The sequence below is a fragment of the Silurus aristotelis genome (assembly GCF_946808225.1).
Source record: "Silurus aristotelis genome assembly, chromosome: 21".
Lineage (NCBI taxonomy): Eukaryota > Metazoa > Chordata > Actinopteri > Siluriformes > Siluridae > Silurus > Silurus aristotelis.
The window spans coordinates 4,011,755-4,027,630 of record NC_139594.1 but is presented as its reverse complement, the minus strand read 5'-3'; the positions used below and the strand labels follow the sequence as shown (position 1 = coordinate 4,027,630).

At 39.3% G+C, this 15,876-nt stretch overlaps 3 protein-coding genes across 5 annotated transcripts in view; 1 reads left to right on the top strand and 2 right to left on the bottom strand.

Moving 5' to 3' along the window:
* Positions 1 to 1,965, bottom strand: part of colgalt1a (collagen beta(1-O)galactosyltransferase 1a) — a 16,016-nt gene extending 14,051 nt beyond the window's left edge. Inside the window, exon 1 of the mRNA XM_083524476.1 lies at positions 1,569 to 1,965. Within this exon, the coding sequence (XP_083380602.1) occupies positions 1,569 to 1,780 (212 nt within the window). The 5' untranslated portion in view covers positions 1,781 to 1,965. The remainder of the gene's footprint in view (positions 1 to 1,568) is intronic.
* A 1,034-nt stretch (positions 1,966 to 2,999) lies between these two features.
* Positions 3,000 to 6,825, bottom strand: pgls (6-phosphogluconolactonase). Of its 3 annotated transcripts, none has more exons than XM_083524634.1 (6): positions 6,691 to 6,825; positions 5,176 to 5,448; positions 4,589 to 4,696; positions 4,399 to 4,500; positions 3,849 to 3,993; positions 3,000 to 3,735 (listed from the first exon to the last, which is right to left on the bottom strand). In XM_083524634.1, exons 2-6 carry the CDS (start codon positions 5,443 to 5,445, stop codon positions 3,725 to 3,727), a joined length of 636 nt encoding a protein of 211 aa, XP_083380760.1. In that variant the 5' UTR covers positions 5,446 to 5,448; positions 6,691 to 6,825; the 3' UTR covers positions 3,000 to 3,724. The 3 variants fall into 3 exon arrangements, with proteins under 3 accessions (XP_083380760.1, XP_083380759.1, XP_083380761.1); XM_083524633.1 differs by having other exon boundaries at positions 6,673 to 6,809; XM_083524635.1 differs by having other exon boundaries at positions 3,853 to 3,993; positions 6,673 to 6,809.
* Positions 6,826 to 8,530: 1,705 nt separating this feature from the next.
* LOC310716871 (uncharacterized protein) lies at positions 8,531 to 14,078 on the top strand. The gene is made up of 4 exons (XM_083524471.1): positions 8,531 to 9,894; positions 10,237 to 10,300; positions 10,384 to 10,519; positions 12,350 to 14,078. The coding sequence occupies exons 1-4, from the start codon at positions 8,852 to 8,854 to the stop codon at positions 12,943 to 12,945; spliced, it is 1,839 nt and encodes a 612-aa protein (XP_083380597.1). The 5' UTR covers positions 8,531 to 8,851; the 3' UTR covers positions 12,946 to 14,078.
* Positions 14,079 to 15,876: the final 1,798 nt, after the last annotated feature.

Below are 15,876 nucleotides of genomic sequence, written 5' to 3'. Positions count from 1 at the left end.
TCTGACACATCAGCAGGTAACACTGGAAAAGCATAAGAAAATCTGCGTCAGCTGCCACTTGAGGACGCGTTTGCTAGCGGGACTGCCTACAAAAAGAAAAGTAAACAAGTGGATCGAGATTACACACTCTAACACTAGCCAAAAGACATGGTCCTGCTTAATACTGTTGAGAACGAAGGCTTCAGGAGTTAAAAATACTTCTGCCAAACAGCAATCCTTCACTTGTACCAACAGCACAGAGCCAAGCTAGAAGTAGACCTGGCGACCGTCCCCCACTTCTCAGAAAGACAGATATGTGGTCGAGTAGCAGTATGAACCCATACCTGATGACCACACTGGAGAAATACGGGAATAAGGAGGCTTGCAAGAGGCACTTGATTGCTGGTGGCTTTCAGAGCAGAAGTTAGTGGCCATCACAACAGACCGTGCAGCCAACATCAAGAAGACTATTGAGCTGAATAATTAGACAAGACCCCCAGTGCTTTGGTCACAGGCTTCACCCAGCTATGGGTAAGCAATTATTATTATATTGATATTAAACTATAATTAAAATAACTAAAATGTTCTGTATTTTAACTGCAAAAGTCAGGCATTCTGATTCCTTCACTTTATTTGAATCACGTGCGCCACCTCTTTGCAAACAGTATTATTTTGCATTTTCCACTGGTGTGGAATTTTTCTTTACAATATTCACTAATCATGACAGTAAAATAGGGCATTTTTAGTCAATCCACTGCAGTATATAAGGAGTTGTAGCTTAGTGGTTAAGGTGAGGGGATACTGATTGTAAGGTCAAGGGGATCAAACGCTGGCATCGACTGCCACTCTTGGGCCCTTGCACAAGGCCCTTAACCCTCTGTGCCCCAGGGGTGCTGTATCATGGCTGACCCTGCACTCTGACCCCAGCTTCTGAACAAGCTGGGATATGCAAAGAAAAAGAATTTCACTGTGCTGTAATGTACAGGTCACAAATAAAGGCTATTTTATTTTATTTCTATTCTAAATCAGTAGAAAAAGTGATATCTGTCATGCATGAAATAAATACCGTGATATACAGTGAAATATATTTTTTTGTTCATACCGTCCAGCACTAGTATTATTATAAGAGGCTGATTTGCGAACAACTGATTATTCATTAGAGGTTAATTTGCATATGACGGATTATTTCAATATAATTGTGCGTGATCATTTACATATCAGTTTTTTATTCATTGGAGCATAATTTGCCAATCACGAGTTATTTATTAGAAGCTAATTTGCATAAAAGATGGGAGGTTGGAAACTCCTCTCGCAGATGACGAGATTATTATAAAATGCTCATTTGCATATTCCCGTTTATTTCTTGATTAAAAATCACTTACGTTTTAACAGAATATAGAAATCTCTCATGTCCAACCAACATCTAATGAACATCTAACAACATATGAACCATTAGCTGTGACTCTCTTTTAATGGAGAAATGCATTGAAGAACTTTTGCATGTGGAAGAACATCTGGGCTGGTTTTCAGACTCATTGGCTCCAGAAAGATTCTCCGAAGCTCAGCACCATCACAGAGCAGGAACTTACCAAAGCGCAATGCGGTCCTTCGGGTAGTTCAAGCGCTCAATGGTTCCGAGGAAGTACGGCAGGGAGTGGGCCGAATTCCGGCAGATGAGAGCAACGACGACCCTCGGAGCCAGAAGAGGGGATTCGGGACTCCAGCGCTCCTCGGGAAAGTAACCGAGAACCGGGCCGGTAATGCTCAGCAAAAACAAGAAGCACAAAACAAGCCCGAACATCGCCGAGTAGCTCCGAGAAGCGCCGTTAAAACACACACTGAGATGGAGCTGGAGAACTTTAAAGCCCCCAATCAGATCCTCAACAGCTTTAAGGAGCTAATAAATTCATTCGTCCGACAGAAATTCAGCCCAGTGACAACACCACAGCCGCTTCTGCCTTAAAGGGCACGTCACTTCCACACGTTAAAGGGGAGGGCGCCCTCTCCATGGGGGAGGGATTTAATATCACTGATTTAGCGATGGGAAGATCGGATCATTTTAGTGACTCGGTTCTTTGAGTCGTTTAGTTCATTTCGTTCCTTTAGATCAGGAACAAAATTAAATGTGACATTTTAAATAAGCAGATTCCCCAACAGGAACTTTGGCTTTAGTTCCAATAATCAAAATATGACAATGCACCTAAGGACAAATAATTATAAACAGAACAAGTAGCTCACTTCTTATATCTCAGTAGATCTTTTTTAACGTGACTCCTATGGTTTTTTTGTAAGAATAATATTAAGACTCGGACCAAAAACAAACAAACAACAACGAACAACTCAAATCAGAGAACTAATGAGTTGTGCTGTTCATTTTGAACGAGTTGTTAATGTGACTCAAAAGAACGAGTCGTTAATGTGACTAAGAAGAACGAGTCGTTAATGTGACCCAGATTAACGAGTCGTTAATATGACTCAGAAGGAGTCATTAATGTGACTCAGAAGAACGAGTCGTTAATATGACCCAGAAGAACGAGTCGTTAACGTGACCCAGAAGAACGAGTCGTTAACGTGACCCAGAAGAACTAGTCATTGATGTGACCCAGAAAAACGAGTCGTAAATGTGACCCAGAAGAACGAGTCGTACAGGAAACAGAATTGAGTAGTTCATCTCATTAGTCCTCTGGTCCGAGTCGTTCGTTCTTTTGTCACGTGATTCCCAAAGACGCTACACGCTACGTTGACATTATTGTTACAAATTACATATCATATCATATAAACTACTCAATTCTGTTTCCTGTTTAATGCACTGCATAACGTATATGGGAGTCACGTGATTAACGAACGAACGACTCGGACTAGAAGTCCTATACTACATCCTCGCACTACTCTTTGAAACGACTCGTTTAAAATGTACACATCGGTCATGACCGATTATCGCCACACTGAATTGTGTTTGCTGGAGGCAAGAAAATCCTTTTGCTTCGTCTTATTTAATGCACAACAATGAAAACAAGTACTTTCGGTGTTTGATCAATTTATTAGTTGATTTTTTTGTGCATGACAGCAGCCCTGAAAGTAGTTCCAGCTACTAGTGTAATCGCAGGGTTATACTGATGCGCAACGTGTGATGGTTTTTACACGCAGCAGCAACAACAAATAATATAGGTCTGACTGTAAACATACACTTAAACAAACAATATAGCACTGTTTAATTTTTTTTTTTCTTTTATTCAATTGTTCATGTAAGGAGTCTCCAGTTCCAGAACTCCTAATGGTTCTTCTTAAGGTTCCATCCTCATACCAAAGGCAGTTTTTCTATGCCTTAATCACCAGTAGCTTTCTGATTAGAGATAAAACTTATAGACCGTCTATGGACTCATTTGTGGTACAAGAGTGGTGTCACTGATCATTTTCCTACACTGAATCATTTCTTTTGAAACTTTGACTGGACTTTACATTGTTTAATCTGAAACCTCATCTACTGGCATTAATGTAATAATTTGCCAGAAAAGTCTCCTTAACTACCGTTGAACGTTTCGATTTGTAAAGTTTGTAAAGAAAAATCTTCATTTATAAGTTGTTGAAAATTATACTAGGTGAAGATGATCAGAGTTGAGCACCAGGTCCTGGTCGTTCCACAGCGAGTGTTAAGGAGGTGGCTGCGGGTTCATCCACCAGCCAGAAGAGCTCACCCTGGGTCGGAGCGACAAGGGCTGCAGGCAGAACCGGGCCGTCTCCACCCTCAAGTATTTGCTGTGAAGGTCAGGAGAAAAAAACAAAAGGAATGTTTATGGGATTTTTTATTTATTTTATTCCTTGCAAAAATAAAGCAGAATTGCTCAAACTGAATATCCTTTTTTTTGTACTTGCTTTAAGGATGGAGGCTTTGCTGCCTCCGGTGGACACAAAGACCACACAGCGGGCCGCGTTCAGGACGGGGAGTGTGAGGGTCACCCTCTGAGGAGGTGGTTTAGGGGAGTCGCTGATGGGAGCTACGGTCTTCTGCTTTTCCTGATACAGAAAATCACAAATAAATAAAGAGCAGATTTTATATAACCCCTATGTAATTACACGTGTAGATGATGTATGCTAAATGTGTGGGCAATGTGACTGCTGTTCACAATATCCGATTCATCCCAGAGGTGTTAAATAGGGGTGAGGTCAGATCTCTATAGCAGCAAGATCTTCCACTTCAACCCATGTAAAGCATTTCTTAATGGAGCTCGGAGCTCTGTGCACAAGGGGCATGTTGGAACAGGTTCAGGTCTCTGGTTTAATTAAACGTATCCAAAGACAACCTATAGATGAAGAACTCTATAGAAGAACCACATATGGCTGGAAAAGTCTGGTGTCCTAATACTTTTGGCCAAAAGTGTATATACATTATCATTATGCATGTAAGCATTCGGGCGTCACCTGTAATAGCGGGTGATCTGGAAAGAGAGAGCACGTGTGTCCGTCAGGTCCCATGCCGAGCAGCAACATGTCAAACACTGGCGTTTCCTGTGTCCCAAATGCCTGCGAAGATACGAGGTTAATTAAAAATCATAAGGATAAGTTGGATAAAGTTCTAACAGATGTAGGAAACGTGTAGTAATCGGTGTACCTTATTCAGCTTGGCGGCATAATCCTCCGCGCATTCCTGCACTGGTAACGACGGCTCGATCGCCAAAACCCTGTCATCTGGGATGTTTATTTTTGAAAACAACTGCTTCTAAAATAAGGAATGGAACATGTCATGGAAGAAATATTTGTGCCGATTGCGGTATGTAAAATCCCACATGGCAAACACTGAGTAAACACATTAATAGAGATTTTTTTCACATTAGATTTCGGGAGATGGATTTTATTGCATACAAAATGAAGTTAACAATGAAGGAACATTTTCTGCCAGTAGTCATTATATAGTTCTGCCCCACTTTGTACATTCTGGATCATTATTACTGTATATAATTGTAAATATGTAAAATATCTAATACATATCTATCATCTGTATATACACTGTGTATGACTTTTGTACAGTCATATATCCCATATACACTACATATATTGTGCCTTACACACATTTTGCACTAATATAATATCTATATCCATCTATCTAAAGTATATATCATGTCTGTCTGTCTGTAAAATCTGGACCCCACTCACAAGGTAATGGAACAGTACTTTGTATCAACACAGTCTTTTAGTTACCTTGTAAAGTCCATAAGTGCTCTCAGGATCATTGAAAGGAACCAGACGCTCATCGCAGAAGCCCATCAGCCACTGGCTGCAGTCCAGGTTGGGCGCCGTGGGCAGCTCCTTACTCAGCATGGACACCAGACTTCCTCCAGAGAGGCCGAGGGAAAAAGAGCCGGCGCCGCTGCTGAGGGTTTTCTCAGCCCGAGACGCTATAAGCCGGACCAGAGCTGGACCAAGTTCTGCTGCTGAGTCAAACGCCACCACTCTTCTGCCTGACATCATTCCCTGGGATTAGAGCATGAGAAAATAATGAGTGTAAAATATCTACAGATTTGAGATGATAATAAAGCGTGGAACATCTGTGGTGTGCTGTCAGGTGGGTAACGGGTGTGGCCTCGTGAAAAGCAAAGGGTGGCTATAATAAGCCTTGCCACCCCAGCTGCCCCTGGGAGGGTATTTATTGCTGCGCAAGGACATTTTAAATAACATTGTCCGCAATAAATGAAGAATGAAACACTCGTGGGTGTGGAAAACAACAGAATGTTGTAATACAGCCCAACCCAATATGTTCTAACCAGCACATTAAAAAATGTCCCATTAAAGCATGTCCTCCTATACCACGATATGACGAGAACTGCTCATCAATTACTTTTAATCCATTTCTAGCTACATATAAATGTTCTAAACAGTCTCCCAAATGACCATCTCTTGACCAATCGGATTTGATCAATCAAACAACCCTGAGGTTTAAAAAAAAAAAAAAAAAAAAAAAAAGTCTGGATCCATAGTTTATAAAAAGTTCAAAGTTGAATCCACATGACCTTGATGTGCTTTAGTAAAATTATTACACGACATGGAGAAATCTGAAGGTTGAAGGCGGTTCCTAGCCATTCTGTTGATAATAAAAGCAGATATGTTGATTACATACAGTATAGAAAATACTAGAGGCTCAAATATGGTGTTTGGTTGAGCAAGAAAGGAATTTATTGAGTCTGGGGTCTGATTTTATCTAGATCTATGCTTTTATATAGGGTACAGGTTCCCAATCCTGTGCTGACCCTCATGGCCATGATGTGTTTTATAAAACCTGAAGGATGAAGAAGGTTCTGCTCAAATCTGTTGTAGACACATATTGAACTTCTGAAGGCTTAAATTTGGAAATTCATGGAGTGTGAGTCTGATTCTAGGGATGTACTGCCTATATATAGGGTACAGGTTCCTAATCCTGATAGTCATCCTCTAACCCACCCACATAATCTCCAGAAGGTCTGACAATCAGATAGTCGAATCACGTGTCCTAGAGCAGGGAAACACTACAATACAGAGGAAAAGGAAGGAGTTTTCTCCAGGACCCCGAGGAAACCCGTGCATGTGTTGCAGTAAGATGCATCTTAGAAGAAGCAACAACAACAACAACAAAAAACAATAACATGTGCACGTGCTAATATAATTACATTGTAATCTAATTAATTTCTTGATCTCATTATAAAATAATGCATTATTAATTACCTGTTCCGCTTTTCTAACCTGTTAGGAAGTGAACTGGGGCTGAATTGCAACCGCTTTACTTCCTCATACGACTCCACTGAAACCAATCAGAAGCCCGGAGGTCGGTTTCTGCCTTCACGCGCTCAGCGGATTTACCGTAAATGCGGCTCGCACGTACGCGTTGTTTGGGCTGCCTTGATGCGCATGCGCAGAACCGACAGCGCTCAGACTCAGTCGTAAATACTCTCAGGTCTGATCTACAGCATGATCTACTCTTCTCCAAGATTTATTTGGAAACCCAGGGAATCTTTTCTAGTGCAGAAATAAGACCTATTTTATAATTAATATAACATTTTATTTAATTTTAATAACCACTCTAATGTTAAGAATTTCCTGTAGGATTAATAAATCGTATCTTTTCTTTTCTTATCTTTTCTAATCTTATCTTGTTGATATGAATTGTTTTCTTATTTTTTTTATTTGCATATATAAAATAAAAAAAATATATTATTGCCTTCATCAATGTTATTATTATTATTATTATTATTATTATTATTATTATTATTATTATTATTATTATTATTATTATTATTATTATTATTGTTATTGTTATTATTATAATCCAGACACACAGTATTAAACTAAAGTATTAACTGCAGATTATTGTCATTTTGACAGCACATTTGTTTTTTCTTAGAATTAAGTAAAAAATTACAATATATTAAGTACAGTACAGTAAAGTAAATAATAAACAAACTATCTAACAAATATGTATAGGGTACAAATTTCCAACATAGAGGAAATGACACTTTTTATAAAACTTGGTGTATTAACCACTGCGGCCTATCTATCTATCTATCTATCTATCTATCTATCTATCTATCTATCTATCTATCTATCTATCTATCTATCTATCTATCTATCTATCTATCTATCTATCTATCTATCAACACACAACACATTATAATTATATCATATATTATAATTATATAATTATATGGACATGTGTATGTGGACACCTGACCATCACACATTACTATTTATATACCGTGGGCCTAAACACAGGATGGTTTATTCCCTTATTGTTATTATAATAAGCTCCACTGTTCTGGGAAAGATTTCTACAGGAGTTTGGGGAATGGCTGAGAGGATTTAGATAAAATTTTCTAATAATATGCTCTTTATTTATTTCAGCATATTTTAACAAATGTCTTCATTCCTTCCATCCTTCATTTATTCACTCCATCGAGAAGCCACAGTGACACTGCGCTAACTCTAGTTTCTTTGTTCACCCTGGTATTGTTGTGTATGTTTTCAAGTTTAATAATAATAATAATAATAATAATAATAATAATAATAATAATAATAAATGCATTGAAAGTGCGAGGCAGAGACTAAACAAAGTTGCGGTCTGCTACTTCCTGAGGGAACTCAGATTTGAATTGTGTTCTGCACGTAAAGATTGCATTTTATATATATATATATATATATATATATATATATATATATATATATATATATATATATATATATATATATATATATATATACGTGTGTGTGTGTGTGTGTGTGTGTTTATTTTTATTTATATAGTTTATATATATATATATATATATATATATATATATATATATATATATATATATATATATATAATTAGATTAACTGAATTATAATGATAGTAGTGTACTGATTTATTAACACTGGTATTGTTAATGTTATTATTTGATCTGTACAGTTTTTTTTATGTGCAATGTGTAAAATAATTTAATAAAAAATAATTAAAGCTCCATTTCAGTAGATGGCAGTAAAACTGAAAAAACACAAACTCACCAACAAAACTTTGATTTCCTTTTGCGGGTTGCCAGGTTAAATATATATACGTTAATTTTATTCACTGCTCAAAGCCTTCCATAATGACCAGAAACAACCCGGAAACTAAATGACCTCCATGAACATGAGATAGTTTGCAGTCAGATTAATAAACTGTCTGCTGTCGCATTATTCTACTCGATCTGGCAACCCTGGACTCAGCGCCTCCACATGATCTTCGTTGTTTTCCTCCAACATGGAAGTCACGAGCTAAGAGGAAGAAGCACATGCACAAGTTTTGCAGCACAGACCAGGTTGTAGGGGCTCGTGCACCAAAGCTGTCGGTTGCTTTTTATTCTTTAGTGTCGGATTATTGAGGGAATAAAAGATGTTGACGCCTCTTTCGGCTTTTCAGACGCGATTAACTGATTTTATGGAAACACTGACCAAAACAGCGGTGTTAGAGATCAGTAAACTTGTGGAGCTGGAGTGTCAAATCCTCCTGTCTGAGGTCACCAGGGGTCAACACGAGATCGATTTCCTGAAAAAGAGACTGCAGGTGATGGAGAGACACATGGCGTCGAATAATACAGCTCAGAGCCTAGAGGCTGGAAACACTGGAACATCAGCATTGCTTTCATCAGTACAGGTGAATGTCTCCAGAACAGAGAACAACTTTTTTATGGAGAAGAATAGCTCCAAAACGGAGAACCACGACTCCAGAACGGAGAACCACGACCCCAGAACGGAGAACCACGTCTCCAGAACGGAGAACCACGACTCCAGAACGGAGAACAACAACTCCAGAGTGGAGAACAACCCCAGAGTGGAGAACAACCCCAGAGTGGAGAACCGCAGATCTGAAACAGAGAACAACTCCAGGGTGGAGAACCACAGCTCCAGAACAGTGAAGAACAACTCCATAATGGAAAACCTCATGCCCAGTAAAGAGAACCCCAGTGCCAGAATGGAGAAAAACAGCTCCAGAACTGAGAACAACAACTCCAGAATGGAAAAACACAGCTCCAGAACAGAGAACAACAACTCTAGAGTGGAGAACCACAGCTCCAGAATCGTAAACAAATCCAGAATGGAAAACCATATGTCCAGTACAGAGAACCACAGCTCCAGAATGGAGAAACACAACTCCAGGGTGAAGAACCACAACTCCGGAACAGAGAACCACAACTCCATAGTGAAGAACCACAACTCCAGAACAGAGAACAACAACTCCAGAATGGAGAGCCACAACTCCAGAACAGAGAACAACAACTCCAGAATGGAGAGCCACAACACCAGAATGGAGAGCCACAACACCACAACAGAGTACCACAGCTCCAGTCTGGAAAACCTCATGTCCATTACAGAGAACCACAGCTCTAGAGCAGAGACGTACAGCTCCAGTATGGAGAATCATCCTAATATTAAGAGGTAAATATACCGTGTGTTTTGGAAGTAACATATTAAAGCACTGCTGCATCAGTCTCGTTAGGTGAAGCAGGAGTTCAATCTAATCACACCACCATCATCCTCTGGTATTGTTGGTAATGACCACTAGAACTGTCCTTTGAGTAAAAGTGTAAAACCATGTATTAATTCCAAAAGCTTTATGAAATGCAGCCTAAAGGATCATTCAATTGATCATAAAATTTTTTTAGGACAGGAACAGAAATGCTGAAGTTTTGAAACGTTGTTGATATTGACAAGGATTTTATGTATCTGCAAAGTTCTCTTGAAGCAGAACAATTGAAATAGCTTGTTTATTGTTTTTAGAGAGAGTGAGCTGGAAGAGTCCAGTGGAGGTGATGACACTCCGCTGACCACTGAACAGGACCATGTGAGTTTTCCTGAATGTTTTTCTGTTTAAATGAAAGACGACGTATGTATCTTTATGTACAAGTTGCTGCATCATATCTTCAGGCTGATATGAAAGAGAAACAGCCTGACCATCATCTACAGCGGCTTCACACAGAGAAACACACTACTGAAATAAAGATTAAACAGGAGGATTTCTGGGACGGTCACGAAGGAGGAGAGAGGACGAAAGATGGTGGTGGTGAGTTTGTGATCATTTGATTTGTTTATAAAGTCCTGACCTAAAATCGTTGACTTTTGTAAAACCTTTTTCATAATTCTAGCAAGAAAATAAACTGATGATAGGAGAAACCTTGAGAGAAACCCTATTTAAAAGGGAACCCATCCACATCTGGGTGGCACCAAATGTCCATTCATTACAGTTCATCGTTGTTGAGGTGAACTGTCCAGTGATGGAGCCTTAAATGCAGAACTGTCCAAAGCAAATTGCAGTCATTGTAGCATACTGTTGATATTAATTACAGAAGAATGTGTGTGAGTGGTGTGTGTGTGTGTGGTCAGCCACATGCTGTACGGTCTTGCAATCCGAGATGGAGCAGTTCCCAAACCAGGCTGTGATGCAGCTGCTCAGGATGCTCTCGATGGTCCATCTGTAGAAGTGGTGAAGATGTCTGGTGGAGGCTGTGCCTTCCTCAGTTTTCTCAGGAAGTAGAGATGTTGCTGGGCTTTTCTTGTTACAGAGCCGGTGTTGAGGGACCAGGTGAACACCACGGTATTTGTTGCACTCCAGGGAGGAGCCGTTGATGTTCACCGGGGCGCAGTTGGCTTGGATGCCGTGCCACATGCGTGGTGTGTCACCGCTGTCTGTGAAGTTTAGGTGGATACTCTGGGCATATGCACGCTTTGCCTCTTTGATGAACCGGGACAGTTTGGCCCTCGCTGTTCTTAGGGCCACCTTGTCACCTGAGTCTCGAGGCTTTAGGAGTGCATGCACCTCTACAGTTATCCACGGTTTCTGGTTAAGGCGTAAGATGATGTTCTTGGAGACTGTGGCATCATCAATACACTTGCTGATGTAACTGGTCACTGATCATGTGTACTTCGCCAAGTCGGTGAAGTCGTCTGTTGGTTGCAGCCTCCCTGAACATGTCCCCTTTCAGTCCATTCAAAGCAGTCCTGAAGAGCAGAGTATAATAATGAAATCATATAACATGTTTACTAGTCATTTAATATGCATGTTGTTGTGTATAATTCCATCCCGGTGTGCGGGACAATTGTCTTGCTTGAAAAGGGTCCGTGGTTCAAAAAGGTGCCAGGACCGGAACCTGCCCAGTTTGGGAAAACTAACAAAAAGGCTGACAAAAGTAAAACCTGATGTGGTTTTCTGCTTCTGTAGCCCATCTACCTCAGGGTGAATGCTTTGTGCATGCTGAAATGCTTTTCTGATGATCATGGGAATATGAAGTAATTAAATGATATGTGATATGATGTATATAATTATGCTAGACCCTTGGAGGTAGGACCAATCTAGCTATTTTGACCTAAAACCTTCTTATTAACAAGGTGTTTCTCTACACAGAATTCTCACTCGCTCAATGTTTTTTGTTTTTTGCACCATTCGGTATAAATTCCCGAGATCAGCAGTTTTAGCCCCCATGACACTGTTAGTTATTGTAATCATAATTAAATATATTTAATATGAAGATTAAATGAGGTTTGTGGCCTGTATCTGCATGATTTAATGCATTGTGCTGCATCTATATGATTAGGTGTTTAGATGACTGTATGGATACAGGTGTTCCTAATAAAGTGGGCCGTAAGTGTGGTTTGGTAATCAAACAAATGTAATAAATCACATAGGAGCATAAGCATATGTTATAAGAAAAATATTCCTATCCAAAGCTTTATATTATATTCGTTTATTATTTCATTCGTTCAATTATTATTATATAACGCTGACATTTTCTTATTTATCATCGAATAAATATTCTTTTTGCCAATAATTAACATCATAAATTAAATTCTGTAAAAACTGATCAATATTAATATAAATATTTGTCTTTATTTGCAGTACATAGCGCTGAGGAAACCTTCACCAGGCACCAGGCTGTCGCATTTTCAGCTCATCCTCACAACAGAATCATTTTTGTGAACAATTCACGCTGCCCTGAAGGTCCTGCTTCAAAAGTACAGTCGAGCTCAGAGTCTGAATGCGCGCTCAATTATCTCCTGCCAAAGCCCGTCAGGAGACGCGTGGCCTCCAGGTTCCAGGAGGAGAAGCGCTTTGCGTGTCCGCTCTGTGAAAAGTGCTTCAAGTGTTTCAGCCAGCTGGAGATCCACAAGCGAAGTCACACGGGCGAGAAGCCGTACAGGTGCGCTCTGTGCGGTAAGAGGTACGCCCAGAAAGGCCACCTGTACACACACCAGCGCACACACACCGGAGAGAAGCCGTACCGCTGCATGCACTGTGGCAAAGCTTTCATTCAGAAGTGCTCTCTGGACATGCACCAGAGAACTCACACTGGAGAGAAACCCTTCATCTGCGTCAAGTGTGGAAAAGGCTTTACCAAGAAATTCAATCTGAACAAACATCTGGCTGTTCATTCAGACGCCACATCTGGCTTCAGTGACCTGAACGGGCTTCATTCTTCGATCATCCATCACTGACATCTCGCTGATTGTTTTAATTTCAATACTGCTTCTAATACTCTAGCAAACTTTACTAGATTTACTGAAATGTTAGCTTGGTTGTGTAGCTAATGAACTTCTGGTAGCAGCCTGTGGGGAGAAAAAAAAAAAGATAAAAAAAGATCATGTTAAATAGAAATGATTGGAAACTTCTACTGAGGTAATATTTAGCTTGCCGTTATTGTTAGCTAAGGATTTTAGCTTTGTTATCTAGCTAACTATCATTAATTGCAAGTGATGGTGGGGTCATTTTAGTTACCCAGAGTTAGCCAAAAGATTGCAAATCCATTGTTATCTCACATTAATAGAAACCTCAGGCCGGTAGGGCAGTTTTAGCTCTTAGTTAATGTTAATAGAACATTTTAATGGTATCTCGCTAACTAACCCTTAGCAAATTGCAGTTTTTGGCTGCCATTATCAGTTAACATGAGTCACTGAGTTAGTTGGATTGGATTGCTTTAATTTAGCTAGCTAGCTAAATTAACATGCCATTTCTCAGGTTGCTGTTTGGGTTCAATTGAAGTTAGCTGACTGTAGCTTGGCTATCTAGCTAATTAGCACTGCTTGATAACTAACTAGCCACTGCTTAGAAAAACCTTCCTTTTCAAAATCATTTTAATGTTTCATTTGTGTGAAATTGATAAGACTGACAATTAATCGGGCAATTTCTATATAAAATCTAGAGATTTATGTGTTCGATATTTATTTCGCTCCATAGCAAGTTGTTGCGAATTAGCCTTAAGATACATGTTCTGATCACTTTTGGAGAGAGGAAAGCTTGTTGCTGAACAAAAACAAAAAAATATTAAGTATGGATGTAGTCATACTTCTCTGGTAAAATGTTTTGCTATTTATCAGTATCACCAGCTCAGTAATTGTAAACGTAAACCACTGTAATGTTTTCTTCCAAACTTTTCTGAAAACCATTTCACAAAAAGTAATAAATACAAATGTAGTCTGGCTGTAGGAGGATTCCCATGAAATGCTGAAATTTCTTGTTAAATCTCACGGCTATTTATGCAAGTTCGATAAAAATCAGTTTGATATAGAGATTCACCAGATTGATGTGTTTACGTAAAAAAAAAAGTATATTAAAAAATATCACAGTAAAACGTTATGGAGTGGTGTTTTATATATACCAATTGAGGCCTGAAAATAGGCTGTGGTACTTGGCACCAAGCTTTTGGTGGTAGATCTTTTAAGTCCTGTAGTTTGCAAGGTGGGTCTTCCATGGATTGGACTTGTTTGTCCCACAGACGCTTGATCAAATTGAATTTAGGGGAATTTAGAGGCACCACTTGGAACTATTTCTCATGCTCCTCAAACCACTTAACAATTTATTAAGTGTGTATGTGCAGGCATATTCATCCTGCTTATACCTTATCTCCAACAATGTATTGGTTGGTGTTGCATGGACCCAAGGTTTCACAGCAGAACATCACCTAGAGCATCACACTGCCCCCACCAGTTTGCCTTCTTCCCATAGTGCATCCTGGTGCCATCTCTTTCCTATATAAGTGCTGTCTACTCACCCTGATGTCTACATGATGTAAAGGAAAATGTGGTTGATCAGACCAGGCCACCTTCATCCACTGCTGCATGGTTCAGGACTAATGCTCAAATGCCTATTTTACTAGATTATGGTGGTGTACCAGGGGTCAGTATGGGCACTGTGACAGCACTGACTGAATCCTTTTTATCATCTCCAGTAATAACTTTTTATGCAATCTGCCACTGAAGATTTCCGGTAGGATTCACTGGATGTCCTCCTGTCAACTGCTTTTGGAGGTATTAACCACTGCATACGGTAACAAACACCAGAGACAGTCTGACCCAGTCGTCTATCACAATGTTTATGCTTGTCCATTTTTCCTGCTTCCAACACCGCAAGAACTGCCGGTTCACTTGTTCACTAATATATGCCATCCTATTCACAGGTGCCACAGTAACAAGATCATCAATGTAAACTTTTGTTCCAACTTAAAGAAAAGTGAAGCCAATTAATTAGTTGAAAAAACTGGTTTTAGTATTTTATGTTGGCAGTTGGATTTTTTGCAGATTTGTAACACTTAAATGATTAAGATCTTCAAGCTAATTTTAATATTTCGCCAAAATAACCAGAGTAAATACAAAATGCAGCTTTTAAATTATGTCCAAACCTGCCTGGCTCTATGTGAAAATGTAATTACTATAGAAAATAACAGCATTTTATCAAAAGAACATCAAAGTTACAAACATGGTGGTGGTAGTGTGATGGTCTGGGGCTGCATTGCAGCTTCAGGACCTGGACGACTCGCCATAATTCATAAAACCATAAATTCTGCGCTTAAACAGAAAACCCTGAAGGAGAATGTCCGGCCATTAATTCATGTCCTTAAGCGCACTTGGGTTATGCAGCAGCACAATGATCCGAAACAAACCAGCATGTCCATATCTTAATGGCAAAAAAATAACAACCAAAATTTAGGTTTTGGAGTGATTGTTAGTGTTAAGATGGTTCTCACACTAGTTCTCTAAACACATTCCTATGTTGTCTGTTCAGTGTCTATAAGGTCTTTCCGATGAGTATGTAAGGTATACAGGAAGTCTTTATCTGGGCTTACACATCTCTGGCTATTATGTTTTCTTACCCAAACAGGAAACAGCTTTAGGTTAGGTTTTATTATCCAATGTGTATATATACTTGTCTGTTATCTGCATTAAACGGAAGAAGAACATATGCGCCATACAGTGTGAATCTTCCCTGATCAGAAAAGGCACCACGGGCATCATAGATCGTTTAATGGAAAACCTTTCTAAGAATTACTTTAATTTTGTTTGGGCATGAAAAAAATCTAGGAGTGACCAAGTTAAAATATGGACTTAAATCCAATCTTAAGCAGGTCATTCATGCTCAAAAACCTTCTAATG